Genomic DNA, 17,541 nt, shown 5'->3' with positions numbered 1-17,541 from the left:
CCTTTGATCATTGTATAGCATCCTTCGTTATCTTTATGGCTTTTGTTTTAGTGTCTGTTTCGTCTGATATAAGTATGGCTGCTCCTGATTTCTTGTCATTTTCATTTTCATGAAATATCTTTCTTCATACTCTCACTTTGAATCCATGGGTGTCCTTCACTCTAAAGCTGGTCTCTTGTAGGAAGCTTTTTTAGACTTTTGTTTTGTTAACCAGTCATCCACTTTATGTCTTTTGATTGGAGCATTTAGTCCATTGACATTTATGATAATTATTGATAAATGTGTGCTTTTTGCCATTTTGAACTTTGTTTTCCAGTTGATTTGATATTTCTTCTTTGTTTCTTTTTCTTTTTGTTTTTCTTTTTGTTGTTGATAATTTTCTTTCTTATTATCTTGGTTTCTTTTTGGTTTTTGTGACTGTATTATATGCTTGTGATTCGTGGTTACCCTGTTTTTCAATTATGTTAGCCCCATACTATATCTGTTTGCTTTAGACTGGTAGCCCTATGTAGGCTCAAACACATCCTAAGAAGAAGGAAAGAAAGAATGAAGAAAGAAAGAATGAAGAAAGAAAGAAAGAAAGAAAGAAAGAAAGAAAGAAAGAAAGAAAGAAAGAAAGAAAGAAAGAAAGAAAGAAAGAGAGAGAGAGAGAGAGAAAGAAAGAAAGAAAGAAAGAAAGAAAGAAAGAAAGAAAGAAAGAAAGAAAGAAAGAAAGAAAGAAAGAAAGAAAGGAAGGAAGGAAGGAATATTTTCTTGCTCCCCTCTCCCACCTTTTGTGATTTGGATGTTCTTTTTATTTATTTATTTATTTATTTATTTATTTATTTATTTATTTATTTATTTTTTGCATGTTCATGTTTATCCTCTTGCAACTCCTTGTAGTTATCACAATTCCAATTATAGCTTTATCATTTCTATAGCTTCCTGCTTCTTTTCTATTTAGAGTAGACCCTTCAATATTCCTTTTAGCATAGGTGCAGTATTGCTGAATTCTTCTAGTTTTTTCTTATCTGCAAAATTCTTTCTCTCTCCTTCTAGTCTAAAAGATAGTCTTGCCAGATAGAGAATCCTTTGTTGCAGCTTTTTATCAGTCAGGACTTTGAACATATCTTGTCACTCTCTAATGGCCAGTGTTGTTTGTGTAGAGAAATAAGCTGAAAGCCTTATGGGTGTTCCCTTGTAACTAACTCTTTTTTTTTTCTCTTGCTGCCTTTAGAATTTTTTCTTTATCTTTAACCTTGGTCATCTTAATTATGATGTCTTTGTGTAGGAATATTTGGGTCTTCTTTTTGGGGACCCTCTGTGCTTCCTGTACTTGGATACTTGATTCTTTCTCTAGGTTTTGGAAGTTTTCAGTCATGATTTCTTCAAATAGCTTTTCAATCCCCTTTGTTCTTTCTTCCCCTTCTGGAACCCCTATTATGTGTAGATTGGCACACTTTATATTAATCCATAGGTCCCTCATATTGCTTTCATTCATTTTGATTTGCTTTTCTGTCTGCTGTTCTGATTGGGTGACTTCTGTTGTCCTGTCTTCTAGGTCACTTATTCGTTCCTCTGCATTGCCTAGTCTGCATTTGACTGTCTTTACCTTGGCTCTTATCTCAGCCATTGTGTTTTCTGTTTTTAACTGGCTGCTCTTTATAGTTTAAATTTTCTTTTTAAAGTATTCTTTGTCTCTATTAAGTCTCTTTTCATTCCTTCAGTGCTTTTATCACTCCCTTTTTGAAGTCATGATCTAGTAGACTATCGAAGTCTATTTCATTGATCATTCTTTCAGGGGATTTTTCTTATTCTTTTAATCGGGAATAATTCCTCTGCTTCTTCATTTTACTTATATTTCTCTGGCTCTATGGATTTAGGGGTTTCAGTTGAAAGGCTTGTTTATTTTTTGTTTGTTTTCTTGTATTTAAAGTGGGAGTGTTTTTGTATAGACTGTACCTCTAGTAGTTTTGTAGTGAGGGCTGTTCTTAGTATAGATGGCTGCTATATCTTTCTTCTATGTGTGTTGGCTATTATCCCTTTGATTAGGGGTGTAGTTGGTGCAGTGGTGATCAGAGTCTGCCCTGTTGTCAAACAGGGCCTCCTTTTTTGTTCTGTGGTTGTCACAGCCTTGACAAGGGCCTGGTCTGCTCCCCTGTTGCTGGAATATAGTCTTCTAGACCCATTTCTGAGTTGTGGTGTGTGGTAGGCAGGGTTGGAGCACTTCAGCTGAGAAGAAGAGTCTCTGAATATACTCCACAAGAGATGTCCACTGAGTGAGGATGCCCTCTGTGGTGTTGTCTGTCACTGTTATGTGGGCTTTTTTTTTGTTGTTGATAATGCATTTATCCCTGCCTTACCTGTGGGAATGTCAGCCACCTGCTCTGGTGTTCCCCAGGTTCTGCGTTCCAGGAGCCACCAGTGCAGGTCTGCCAATCTCAGTCCTGATGTCCCACAGTAGGGAGCATGCAGTCACAGACCTGAAAGCATGGTTCACCACAGGGTCAGTGCAGACTGCAGCCCCATCTCTGCATGTGATATGCCAGCCTGTTGTATATACCCATACTCATCTGCACTGTGTACTAGAACTCCACACTCTGCCTGTTCATCCCAGAGGCATGAGTCCACCAAGCATCCAGAGAGAGCAAATCTACCCTCTATGCCTGGGTTTGTAAACAAATCTCAGTCCCACCTGTGAAGTTGCAGGACCACTGGGTATGGATTCAGCTTTCAGCCCCACCTCCATGCAGAAGTGATGGCTATGACCAAGCCTCACCTCTCTTCTCACAATAGCACACCAACGGTGGAGCCCAGGGGAGAAAGTTGCTATGGCATGGCTGCATTGTGCCCCTCCCCACTATGCACAACAGCAGCGGTGCTTTTTTTTATTGGGGCCCCAGACTGTTCTGTTCTGCACACAGCCCTGATCAGAGCACATACTGCCCTCCAATCCCCTGAGGCTGCCTCTGCCTGGGCTCCTCACTGCTCTCCAGCAGCCCATCTTGGCTTGTCCCTGCTGACTCACATCTAGGCTGGTGATTGCAGGGACCCTCCATTTTAGTTTCCCTTAGTTCTGTCCACCAAGTGGCTGTGACTTATTCCTCTGAGCCTCAGAAGCTCTGCTTCTTTCTTCTCTGACTTCCTGGCTGGAGAGTGGGCATCCCAGTATAAGGGTGCCTTTCTTTCTATGCCACTCCCTTCCTGCAAGACCCATTCTACACCAATTTTTTTCTTTTCTTTTCTTTTTCTTTTGTTTTCTCTCACTGGATTTTGTGAGAATCCTCCTGTATTTTGAAGTAAGAGACACTCTTCCAGAGTTCAGTAGGTGTTCTATGTGATTCAGTGAGTTTGTAGATGTAATTCTTGGTGTATTTTTGGGAGAGGGCAATGTGTGACTCTCTCTACTCTACCATCTTGGTCCCCATATTCCCATTCATTTTATTCATGATATTCCCATTACATGCAATGATTTGGGTTTTTTTTTCCTTATATACCCCTGTTTCATTTTGAACTCTATTATCATGCACATGCTTTAATCTCTGTCCATTTCTTTAAGTTTTGCCTCTTCAGTTTGGTTCTATATTCTTCAAGGATGGGGGCCATGCTTTTTATATCTTTTATTTACATCACTTTGCCAAGCCCATATTTTTGATAGATAAGTGAATCTATCATATGATACTGATTGACATGTGCATTTTCAACTTTATTTTATTTTGTCATTTAACCACTGTATTTATTTATCTATTTATTTATTTAGGTAATTGAAGTATATTCAGTTTACAATGTTGTGTTAATTTCTGGTGTACAGCATAGTGATTCTGTTATACATATATATTCCTTTTCATATTCTTTATTATTATAGGCTATTATAAGATATTGAATATAGTTCCCCATGCTATACAGTAGGACCTTGTTATTTATTTTAGCAATTATAAATAGAATGTCTTTAATGCTTGTATTAGAATTACTGCAGACATCCTCACATACAATTGTAGAGTCTCCTTTTTATCCTTACCCTACAAAACGTTTGGGATTAAAAAGTAAGCAAGTCAGATGAAATCAATAATTTTCAAGGTGCTTTTGATGGAACATTATATTTGGTAGTAATTGACCAAGTTCCTTATATATGCTATATATTTAGACTTTCTTTTATATTTCAGTTCTTTGATCACTTGCTGGCTGGCATAGAAGACATATCAGGACACTGGGGGCAATATTACTGGAAAGACAAGTGAGGATTTGCCAAAAATATGCTTGTATACATGTGTAGAAAAATGAAAATAAGCCTGTATATATTTCTGTATGTTTCTGTTGGGAATAGTTGAGATATATTTATCCACATGTTGTGAAAAAGATGACAGCTAGGAAACAAAGACAGAGATCTTTCTTTTTATAGTGAGGGACGTGATTGACAGTAAGGCCAGACCCCAAAACTAAACAGTGTGCATAAAATTCTCAGACCACCCATTTTTGGGAGGGGGGTATTATGTACAGTTCCATAAAAAAGGATTTTATATCAGATCTTGTTACTATACTAATTAAAGCTTCTAATAGCTTGTCACTTAAAAGGTATCCAAACTACTTACCTCATTTTACAAATCTGGCTTTCTCACCTCATCTCATACTATTCTCTCTGCCATATACTACAACATAGCCATGCTGTCTTTCCCTTCTGTCTAACAAATTAAGTTCAGCACATTTCTAACTTAAAGCCTTTGCATAGTGTTCCCTCTGCCTGGGATGCTCTTCTACCTGATTTTTGTGTGCCTTTTTGCCATTTAAGCCTTAGCTTAAATTTCATTTTCTCAAAGAGTTCTTCCCTCATTACTCAATCATTCTCTGTTATATCAATGTACGGTAATTCTCTAAATAACATATAAATCTCTGATATTTTAATATCTTATCTTGTTTATTAAATGTTTTATTTTTTAAATTTAAATTATAATTCATATAAAATATATCTTTATTCTTATTGTATGTTTCTTTCCAACTAAAATATAAGTGGCATGAGGACAGAGACCTTGTCTGAATTTTTAAGTTCTATAACTGCAGCACTTAAAAAACGTCCTTCCAAATAATATGTACTCAATAAATATTTTTAATAAATAAATGAATGACAATGAATTTTAAAAGGCATATTTTAAATTCTGATATTAAATCTAGTCCCAGATTTTAAATCCAAATGTTTGAACTATTCTAAATTATGATATACTTCAAGTGCCCTTGTAGCAACACATATTAAAATCTGCTGCTTCAACCTAGATTCCTTGCAGGGGCTGTGTGAAAAAACAGATAGGATTTTAGGAGCAAACACTTGGCAGAATTGGTAAGACTGATACTTTGTAGAGATCCTTTTATATTAACCTTCCAGGAGAGGTGTCTCCTAAGACAATGTTAAGGTTAGAGAATCAAGAGAACCTATGACAGTGGTCAGTCCCAAAGCAGGTTTATTTTAAACTCTGATAAATAAAGAATAGATTCTTTTACCCTCCTTATAAATGCAAAGGATCAAACAAAAATAAGTCTTTTTCATGTTTGATTTTGATGACTCTTTTTGATCATACAGAAGTAATATAAACCATGAATGGGATAATTTATACTTACTGACTTGTCCTTCTTGAGATATCAAACAGACAAACAATTAAATTTTTTTACAATAAAATTTTGAGCTAATCACCTGACTTTCTGTTTAGATATGTTCTGTGTGGTTTTATGCAGTGATTTTTTTCTGTGGACAAGTTAAACACACACAGACCTTGAAAACTTCATGGTTACACAGATTTAGGTCATCTCCTTTCCTTTTTCTTCCCTTTGCTCTTACCTAGTCTATACAAATCTCCCCCTCCTCTAAAATATCATCTCTACCAACTCCCATAAGTTTCTGGGTCCAATATTTTTCATAGGTAAAAATTGATATTTAACTTTTTACAGTTTTGTTTTTCTAAGCTGGGTACTGCCACCTATTATCTTCCTGAGCAAATTTCAGGTTAACAGCTTGAGCCTAGAGTCAACGTGGCCTTAGACTCCTGAAACATCAATAAGTGCCTTTTAATATATAAATATTTGAAAAAGAAGTAAACCTCAATAAAGTCTTTAAGATTATGGTATAAGTATTTTTAAAAATATGAATGTATTGACCATAAATCTATATTTAGTTGGACATTTTCACTCAGGTTTTGTGAAACTGTGGTTTAACATGATTTATTTTTCATTTTGTGGGTTTATTGTGTGAGTTTAAATTCAGGTTCCCTAGTCAACATTTAACAAAGGTGTTCCATTCTTTTTCCCATCCATTGAAATAAACTGTATAAGCCCTTTTCTTTCATGGCCTTCTCTGAAATTTAGACTCTGCTTGGCCAGTATTTCAGTCTTTGATGAAAAGCTTTATAGGCTGTTTCCCTTGGCTTGGTTGGTACTAGTGGGTTAAACAAAAACCTTCAATTTCCTCATAAAGACATATTTATAATTAAGTAAGAATTTCTCATATGTATTTTTCTCTTTACAAAATAGATTAAAATTTTCATTTAAACAAAGTACATTTGTAGTAGGCAGTCCTGGGACCTTCTCACTAGAGTGTAAAAGTACTAAAAATTGGCAGTAATTTCCTGGAATTTTTACTTTATTTGCTTCTTGAGCAGACTGGAGTATTTCAATAGCATGTATTTGCAGAAGATTTTGCTCAGAGAATATGACCAGCCCAAATCAAGCATTGTGCTTCTTTATGAAAAGCTTGAAAGAAAACATGCCATTGAGCTAGCTGAAGCAGGCCAGTTAATACACACACCATCTAGTACATCTTTGCTGTAAGTGTGTATGTGTGTGTATGTGTGCATGTGCTTGTGCATGTGTGTGTGTTTTAATTTGTTTAATGAGATATCACAGAAAAACTACAGGATTATTCAAAGTTCCTTCCATTTAAAGCACAGTTTGTCTTTCATCACATTGCCTCCTGAAAAAATATGAAGAAGAGCTCAGATAAAATTGAGAATGTTTGTTTGAGTACCACAGGCTGCATTGTTTAGAATGGAGTGTTGAACAAGGCTTTATGAGATAAATTCTATCTATGAAACTTTAGCTTCTGAAAGTTTAAAAATGTTATCTATCTTCCAAGAAGTACATGTTTGTATTTTTATTTGATTTAAACACTCTTTTTAGGTAAAATAATTTATCATTAACTTTTGTTGATTGAGCACTGACCTGAGTGTTAAAAGGTATTTAGCTTTTCTTTTTTCTTTTGCTGGGGAATATCAATAGAGAAAAATATATATAATTTGGAGATGTCCTTGCTGTATGTCTTTAGGCAATTGTTAGGAGAGAGTAGATAGATCTTTAAAGAGAGAAAATATAAGGAAGGGAATGTAATTAAGGAAGAAAATAATATTATTATAAATAATAATTTACTAAATTTGGTGTTTGAATAGGAATTTGTCTTTTCCTGCATCATGAAATTTTCTTAGGGGGGGTTTGTTTTGATTAAAATTTTATAAAATTAAAAAAAATTCTTCAAGCATAATTCATTTTAACTGGTATGAAGTAACTGTAGTTACGTATTTAGCCCAGGACAAAAGGATTAACTTACTTATCATTGGACTCATCATTTTCAACCAGCCAGTGCTTGATTTGATAGAGATATATTTCACCACTGGAGGGCTCATTTCTCTATTCCGTATTCAGAGGTTGAGGCCTCAAAATTTAGCTCTTGTTGAATTGACTAGAACACAATGCAGGCCTTAGATATACATGAATGTATTGACATAGAACTATATCCAGGGTACAGTGTTGATTAGAATAAGAAGCCTGAAAAATAGAAAATATCACATGATCATTTTTTGTAGAAAATTTAATTTATACCTGTATCTGTATATGTGCATAAATATCCTAGAAATGCATAGACCAAGAGCTAAGTAATTACATTATTTGATTTTTATATTATTCTTTGTATTTTATACATTTTTGGTGTGTATACATAATACACCAAATATATTTTATAATCAGAAGAAAACTGTAAAGGTATCAAGGGAAGGAAATTGTCAAAAGCAAAAGCAAAACAGAACTCAAGGTAAAAAAAAAAATCCAAACTCCACAGTATAAGAATGGGAATCCTTTGGGTTCTAAACAATTGACTGAAATTAAGGGATGGCTTCTCAAGAATATGTTAGCAAACAGTATTTGTCTTAGTCTGCTTGACTTATTTCACTAAGCATAATATTCTCTAGTTCCATTCACATTGCTGCAAATGGCAGAATTTCATTCTTTTTAATGGATAATATTCCATTACATATGTATATACATGCCACATCTTTTTTAGCCATTTACCTGTTGAGGGTCACTTGGGTTGCTTCCATATCATGGCTATTGTAAATAATGCTACTATGAACATTGGAGGTGCACGTATCTTTTTGAATTAGTGTTTTCATTTTTTCTAGATATATACCCAGGAGTGGAATGGCTGGATTATGTGATATTATGAGAGGGAAGGGAAAAGGGGCAAGATAAGAGTATGGGATTAAGAGATATAAACTACTATGTATAAAATAGATAAGCAACAAGATATGCTGTACAGTACAGGGAATTATAGCCACTATTTTGTAATGACTTTTATTGGAGTATAATGTGTAAAAATATTGAATCATGTTGTACATCTGAAATTAATATAATATAATAAATCAACTATACTTCAATAGAAAAGAAACAAATAAAAAACAAAACAAAACAGAAGAATAAGTTCCCAAATAAGCACTGAAGTAGGATATCAAAATATATTACAAACTAATTTGTGTTTTAAGAGATTATTAATTAGAACATACTTGTTTTCATTGTTGAGTTTCTTACTTGTTTTTTAAAAGTGAACTGCACCGGTCGACCTACTGAAGTATTTTCTACCACAAAGGACTTCTGCTATTATCTCAGCTGGATCTTCTGTATTAGGCAGGACTAGGCTAGCTATGGAGAAGGAAAGATAGATGAGTAACAATTTTATGCTGTAAATTCTTGAATAGATTAGGCTTTGGCCATATATAGGAACATTAATATATTTTTAAGTCAAGTATATATAATAAAAACACAATTAAGGGCTAAATATAAATTTTATGTGTTTGATAAGTATATATATAGTAATTCTGGTTAATTCAGGATCCTAAATGTGAATTCCATTTTATCTAAATCACACAAATTGGCTCTCATCATTGTCTGAAATGACCATAGAAATATTGAAATTTCCCTTTGATTTAACAATATAAATCTGGCATTAATATTAGGAAAAGAAGTATGCTAAATATTTAGGAATTTATAAGCCTTTAATGATGATAATATGTTTTAGAATTTAGATGGAGAATAAAGCTTTAATTGGATAATTATCATAAAAATATTGTTGTAAGATTGTATATATATAATAAAAATCAATTCAATTATTGTTAAGTGGTAGCATACTTAAGAAAAACCTCAAAGCTACTTCATGCCCATTAGGATGGCCATTATTTAAAAAAAAAACAAACAGAAAATAGCAAGTGTTGACAAGATTGTGCTGACACTGAAGCTCTTGTACTTTCCTGTTGTGGATGTAAAATAGTGCACCAACTGTGGAAGATGATACAATGATTCCTCAAAAAAAAATTAAATGTAGAGTTACCATGTGACCTAGCAATTCCACTTCTGGGCCTTTACCCAAAAGAAGTAAAAGCAGAGACTTGAACAGATATTTGTACATCCTTGTTCATAGCAGCATTATTTACAGTAGATGAAATGTGGAAGTGACATAAGTAGCCACTGACAGATGAATGGATAAAAATATGTGGTGTATATATATACAGTAGAATATTATTCAACCTTAAAAGGGAAAGAAATTTTAACACTACAACATGGATGAACCTCAAAAACACCGTGCTAAGTGAAATAAGCTAGCTACAAAAAAGACAAATACTGTATGACTCCACTTATATGAGATACCTAAAATAGGAAAATTCATAGACAGAAGGTAGAATGGCGGTTTCCAGGGGTAGGCGAAGGTAGAAATCAGGAGTTATTGTTTAATGGGTACACAGGTTCAGTTGGAGAAGATTATAAATTTCTAATGATGGATGGTGGTGATGGTTGCAGAAAACTGAATATGTTTAATGCTAATTAACTGTACATCTAAAAATGCTTAAAATGGGAAAAAAAGAGAAAAATCTCAAAATCCATTTGAAATGCTAGTATGAAACAGCATAATTCTGATGCCTGGTCCCAGTCATCATAGTTAAATTGATTTTCCATTTTCCTTGCATAATGAATAAATAAATACTTTAAGTTAAATTTTAATGGATATTCAAGTTATATCTTTATTAAACCCATATTGAGGAAGTATTATCAATACTGTATACATATTTGGTTGTATATAGAGTATACAGTTGTATGGATTATACAGATTTTAGTACTCACAAACAGAACTGTCCTTTGAAATATTTTTGCTTATATATCTACTAGTCTAGATATACAAGTATACTTTAAAATATTGAGAAAAATAGAAATTCCCTGAATGACTTTAATTTACTACCCTTAAAGCTCAGATTTCTGCTTTTCAATGTGCCTTTCTACATTGCTCACTCTCCACTTCACCCTCAAATAGCCTTTCAGACCATCTTTGTGGTGTCTCTATTCATAATTTATTTTTCGTGAATGTATTTATGAAATTTATACATTTATGAATTGAATGCCTATGAGAATTCCAGATACTTTTTTTTTTTTTTGCAGCCACAGCCATGAAACAACCAAGTCAATCCCATTCTCAACACCCCTGGATCAAGACCTTATGGATAATATTCAAGAAATACTGACCACAAACCTTTATAAAATCAGGAGAGTGGTAAGATTTTTTTTCGGTACACACTACTGGTTACACAAATGGAATAAATCTAGATTCTTTTCATTTTATAGTTCCAAATGAACCTTGCCCCTTATATATGTCACAGAAATATTAGCAGGATAAATGAAATGACAAGTGACTGTTTAAGTCACATTCAAACTTGTTACTCATGGGGAAGTGCTTTAACATTTTCTACGTAATTGCCAGTGCAATGCATTACATGATGCTCAAAAGTCCTGAAAAATGATGACATTTTCTTAAGTATACAGTTTTTCACAGTAAACCCTATTCTATTTAGCATATTATAAAATTGAGTATTATAGTTATTAAATTATTTTAGGTTACTAAAGAGCTGTCAAATTCCACATTTAAAATTTTTACTTATGATAACATAGACCTAATACATCTAGATTGAAGTGTATGTATATTTCTTTGATGATTCAGGAATCTGAAAATTTGTAAGCATATTAGAATCCTACCTTTCTTCCTTACTCAATGAAAAAAAATTGTCTGCAGATTAGTTGGTGCAATCTCATTTTGAAATTTAAAATTATACTTTATGTTAGAAACAGCTTAATTTAAACTTGTAGACTTTTAGGTCATTGCTGTCAAGACAATTTTTGCCTGTGTGCATTTTGCAACCCTGTATAAAGAAATGGAATGGAAATGCCAGTTAACATAAATATCAAAAGCATTCTGTTTGGTAGTATGCTGGATAAGAGGGTTAACTGTGTGGTGGAGAGGCTTAGAGAATAAAAATCAATTGATATGAAAATCACTTTGAGCTCTTGAGAAAAAAGCTGAAAAATATTTAAAGTAATAAATATATAATCATAATAAATGGATATTATTCTTTTAATTCAAGTTTTCACATGATCCAAGTTGTTTTCTCAAATTGAACAATATAATATAATTGTTCCCTCAGTTCTCATTTATAGTTACTAATTCTTACATTAGAGTATGAAGTAATTATAATGTTCAAAGTGTTGTAAACAAATGTGTCTATATTCTTCATTGTCAGACTCTTTTTAAATAATTGTGTATAGTTTTTCTTCCAGTTTTATTGAAATATAATTGACATATAGCACTGTATAAGTTTAAAGTGTACAGCATAATGATTTGACTTACATCATGAAATGATTACAAAATAGGTTTAATAAATATCTATCATCTCACAAAAATACATTAAAAATAGAAAAATATTTTTCTATGTGATAAGAACTTGGGATTTACTCTCTTAACAACTGTGTTTATTAAGTACAACAGTGTTAATTACATGTATCATGTTATACATTACATCCCTAGTACTTATTTATCTTATAACTGAAGTTTATACATTTTGACTGCCACCATCCAATTCCCCCTCCTCCCATGTCCACTTCTGGTAACCACAAATTTGATAATTTTTTCTATGAGTTTGTTTGTTTTTGAAGTATAATTGGTCTACAACACTGTTAGTTTCTTGTACACCATAGTGCTTTGATATTTCTATACATTTCAAAATAATCACCATGATATGTCTAGTTACCATCTGTCACCATACAAAGATATTATGTAATTATTGACTTTATTCCCCATATTGTACATTTCATACCTAGAACTCATTTATTTTGTAACTGAAAGTTTATACCACTTAATCTTCCTTACCTATTTCTGTCCTCTCCCTATCCCCTTCCTCTCTGGCAACCACCTGTTTGTTCTCTGAATCTTTAACTCTGTTTCTGTTTGGTTATGTTTGTTTATTTGTTTTGTTTTTTAGATTCTACATATAAGTGAAATTACACAGTGTTTGTCTTTCTCTGACCTATTTCACTTAGCATAATTCTAGGTTTGCTCATGTTGCTGCAAGTGACAAGATTTTATTCTTTTTAATGGCTAAGTAATATTCTGTGTGTGTGTGTGTGTGTGTGTGTGTGTGTGTGTGTGTGTGTGTACATCACATCTATCTTCTTTATCCATTTATCTATTGATGGGCACTTAAGTTGCTTCCATATCTTAGCCATTGTAAATAATGCTGCAATGAACATTGGTGTGCATATGTCTCTTTTTTTTTGCATATATCTTTTGGTATTAGGTTTTTTTTTTTCATTTTTGAGACAAATACCCAGAAGTGTAATTTCTGGATTTTATGGTAGTTCTACTTTTAATTTTTTGAAGAATCTCCATTTTTTCCATAGTGGCTGTTTTCCATTACTGTTTTCCTTAGTGGCTGCACCAATTTACATTCCCATCAACAGTGGTCAAGGACTTCCTTTTCTCCATATCATCGTCAACATTTGTTATCTGTTGTCTTTTTGATAATAGCCATTCCGACAGGGGTGAGGTGATGTCTTATTGTGGTTTTGATTTGCATTTTCCTGATGATTAGTGATGTTGAACACCTTTATATTTGCCTGTTGGCCATCTGTTTGTCTTTGGAAACATGTCTATTCAGTTCCTCTGTCCATTTTTTAATTGGATTGTTTGTTTTTATGATGCTGAGTTATATGAGTTCTTTGTATATTTTAGATATTAACTCTGTCAGATTTATCATTTGCAAATAAACAAATGGGGCTGCATCAAACTGAAAAGCTTTTGCACAGCAAAGGAAACTGCCAACAAAAAGAAAAGGCCATCTATAATTTTGCATTTTTTTAAATGTAAATGATAACTTGCTAAAATAAAATGCAAGGTCTCAGGGGGAGATAGAGAAACAAGTGATCTAACTGAGGGAAAACAGGCCCTATGATATCTTTATAGTCTCTGTCCAGATTAATAGACATTTCTTTCTGGTGATTTAGGTTTCAAACTCTCTGAAAGTACCAGATAATTTCTTAGTTCATAGTCAACTTTGGAATTCTATGATATTACAAATAGTGATCTAAACAGTTTTATCCTCTTTTAAAATGAAGCTTGAGACTATAGATTAATAAAGGCACTTAACCTTTATTGGACATTTATTATGTACCATGCACTGTGCTAATATATCACATGAATTATCTTAGTTATAACTCATAATAATGCTATGAAGTTAATAACATCATTATTTCCATTAAAACACTGAGAAAACCAAGATTCAGAGAGGTTGTGTAACTTTCCAATGGAGTGTTCAGTTAATAAGCAAGAAAACCAGAATTTTTACCTAAGTTATCTGATTTCAGAGCCATTATTGCAAAATAACTCTCAACCAAGCCACTTTTCTTCAATTAAAATACTTCCATTGGCTTTTCACATGTACCAGGCAAAGTGGCTTCCTGGTCTATATGAGAATGTGAACATGTCTGTTCATTAAAATTTATTATGATTTTTTTCAAATGTGAAAATTGGAAAAAATATAATGAATCTTTACATATTTATCACCTAGGATAAAAGTTATCAGCCCCTGCAATTTAAGCTCATCCACTGCCCTTTCCACTGAGTTTTTCCTCTGGACTAATTTTAAAGCATATCTTGGACATAACATCATTTCACCTGTAAATACTCAGTATGCTAACAGATAAAAGATATCCTCAATATAATTATAACACCCCCAAATAAGCAACAGTTTCTGAATATTATCAACCAGTTTATGTTCAATTTCCCTTTATTGTCTCAAAATGTTCTTTTCATATTTATTTTGTTTGAAACAGCATCCAAAGTCATATATTTGCATTTGTTTGATACATCTTTTTAGTCTTTAACAGGTTCACTCTAACCCTTTAACCAGCCACTTATTTAAGAAAGTGTGCAACTCATCCTGTAGAATTTCATTCTTGTGTGTGTGTGTAAACATAACTTTTATTTATTTATTTTTTATTGAAGTACTGTCAGTTATAATGTGTCAATTTCTGGTGTACAACACAATGTCCCAGTCATGCATATACATACATATATATTTTTTCATATTTTTTTGATTAAAGGTTATTACAAAATATTTAATCTAGTTCCCTGTACTATACAGAATAAATTTTTTTATGTCCTGTAGAATTTCTAAGTCTCTGGATTTGGGTGATTGCATCCTTGTGGTGTAACTTAACATGTTGGTTCTAATCACCCAATCTCCATTAAGTCAATAAATTTTAGAGGATGAATTAGATTCAGTTTTAATTATTTTTGCAAGATTACTTCATAGGTGACACTGTTTACTTCATATAGTATTAAAACAGAGGGAATATAATTTTAAAAATTGATCAGTGGGTTCAAGATTTGTCAGCCTTATCAATTCATTGTAAAATTCCCCAAACAACTTTGATGATTGTTGTCCAGATCCTTTATTTCATTAGAGGTTGCAAAATGGTAACTTTTTAATTATCAGTCTTTCTGCATTCATTAGCTGAAATTCTTCTATAAACAACTCTTAATTCATCAACTGTTTGGTAAGATTAAAGCTGCTTCCTTATAAGAAAGGCAGGATACATGCTCTATGTAATTTAATTATAGATTTTAAGTTTATCAATGCTTAAATACTGCCATCTTGGGCCAGTGGGTACTGATTAAAGCTAGCCTCTTTGTGTTTTTAACGTGACCCCAGTAGTCTTAGATAGCTTCCTGGCTGTCTGGCATGATAAAATGTCTGATGATCATCTGATCTATTCCTGATTCAGACATTGAACCAGACATTTCTCCAAAGTTCTGGTTCTTTTTAGTGAGCAATGGCATTGCAAATCACAATCTGAGTATTGATGCTACTAGTTTGGTGTTACTTCTGGACTTTTTATGGTAGGAAAGAGCTAATAAACTATACATATCTATAGTTTTAGGAAGGAAAAAACTTGAGATCTTACATATATTTTCAATTAAAATAAAATGTTATAGGAATTCTAACTCTTTGATTTTATATTTGTATCTACTTCTTCTTAAACTGAAGTATGTGTGTGTATGTGTGTGTGCAGTCAATGTTTTAAACTTATGGATAAATATTGGTACCAAAAAAACTACTAAATGCAATATAATATTACTTCGCTTTTTTTTAGTCTTCAGGATATATCCATTAGATATGCATGATGAAAATACTCTTTTCAAGTCAGTTTAAGTAATTATTTTTCTGTTAGTTATGCCATCAACTTTAATAACTACATACAATAAACTGCATATATTTAAAATATGAAATTTCATATGGTTTGACATATGGATATGTTCAAATATGTGCATGAAATCAAGATAATGAACACTCCAAGAGATTCCTTTTTCCTGTTCCCTAGTTTATTTCAGTTAACCCTATTCAAAGGCAATCAAGTGATCTGCTTTGTCTCTATACATTAATTTGCATAATAATAGAATTTTATGTTAATGCAATCACATTATATATACACTTTTATTGTCTGGCTTCTTTCACTAAGCATAATTATTTTGAAATTCATCCATATTATACAGTGTATTGAAAATTCCATTTTATTATAGCATTCTATTATATGAATACACCACCATTTGTTTATCTATTTATGTTGATGGGTATTTGGGTCATTTCAACTTGTTGGCTACTACAAATATTGTTGCATTAAACATCTATGTACAAGTATTTGTATGGACATAAGCTTTTATTTCTCTTTGATAAATATCTTGAAGTGGGATCATGTGGTAGGTTTATGTTTAAATTTTTAGGAAACTGCCAAACTGGCTCCCAGAGTGGTTGCATGATTCAGCATTTCCATCAACAGCTTATGAGAATTCCAGATACTTGGCATCCTTGTTATTTCTTGGTATGGTTAGTCTTTAAACTTTAGCCCCAGTAATGAGGGTCCAATTGTATCTTTGTTGTTAAGTTGCATTCTTCTAATAACTAAAGTTGTTGAGTATCTTCATGTGCTTATTTGCCATATATATATAAAGATATATATATATCTTTTTTTATGAAATGTACTTTAGTTAATATACTATTGGATTGTTTATTTTCTTATCACTGTTTTTAGTATTCTGTACACAATTCCTTTATCAGATAGATAATTTGTAAATATTTTCTCTAGTCTGTGGATTGTCATTGGTTCTTTTAAAAATGTCATTTTGAAGAGTCAAATTTTTAGTTTTGGTAAATTTCAATTTATCTGTGTGTTCTTTCATGAATCATAGTTTTGGTGTTGTATCTAAGAAATTATTGGTCAACCTAAGGTCACAAAATTTTCTTCTATATTTTCTTTTAAACATTTTAGGTTTTACTTTAAATGGATATATCACTTTTTTATTAATTTCAAATTATTTTTTAATTTCCCTTGTGATTTCTTTTTTGATTCATCTGTTCTTTTAAGAATGTATGGTTTAATTTTCATATTTTTTGTGAATTTTCTAGGTTTCCTTCTGTTCTTGATTGTTAGCTTCATTCCATTATAGTCAGAGAAGACACTTTGTATGGTTTTAATCTTTTAAAATATATTGAGACTTGTTTGGGGACTTAAGATATATATGGTGTATACTGGAACACATTCCATGTACACTTGAGGATTGTATGGAGTGTTCTATATATGTCAATTAGGTGAAATTGGTTTATAGTGTTGTTTAAGTCCTAATTTTACTTACTGATCTGTCCAGACCTTCTATTCATTATTAAAAGTGGTATATTGATGATTTCAACTATTTTTGTAGGACAATTATTATCTTTTCTTTCAATTCTGCTAATGTTTGTTTTATATATTTTGGGACTCTATTATTTGTTGCATATATGTTTATTATAATTTTGAATCTTCTAGATGAATTGACTTTTTATCAAAGGTAACAATTTTTGATTTAAAGTCTACTTTGGTATTGTTATAGTCACTCCAGCTTTATTT

At 32.3% G+C, this 17,541-nt stretch overlaps 1 protein-coding gene across 1 annotated transcript in view; it reads left to right on the top strand.

The window, feature by feature from the left end:
* The window catches only part of LOC105093958 (sodium/hydrogen exchanger 2), a 58,352-nt gene extending 51,563 nt beyond the window's left edge, over positions 1-6,789 (top strand). Inside the window, exons 7-8 of the mRNA XM_010985885.1 lie at positions 4,143-4,213; positions 6,621-6,789. Coding sequence (XP_010984187.1) covers positions 4,143-4,213; positions 6,621-6,789 — 240 coding nt within the window. The remainder of the gene's footprint in view (positions 1-4,142; positions 4,214-6,620) is intronic.
* The last annotated feature ends 10,752 nt before the right edge of the window (positions 6,790-17,541 follow it).

The sequence above is a fragment of the Camelus dromedarius genome, chromosome X (genome assembly GCF_036321535.1).
Source record: "Camelus dromedarius isolate mCamDro1 chromosome X, mCamDro1.pat, whole genome shotgun sequence".
NCBI lineage: Eukaryota > Metazoa > Chordata > Mammalia > Artiodactyla > Camelidae > Camelus > Camelus dromedarius.
Note: the sequence above shows the minus strand (reverse complement) of the source record. Positions and strands in the feature narration are given on the sequence as shown.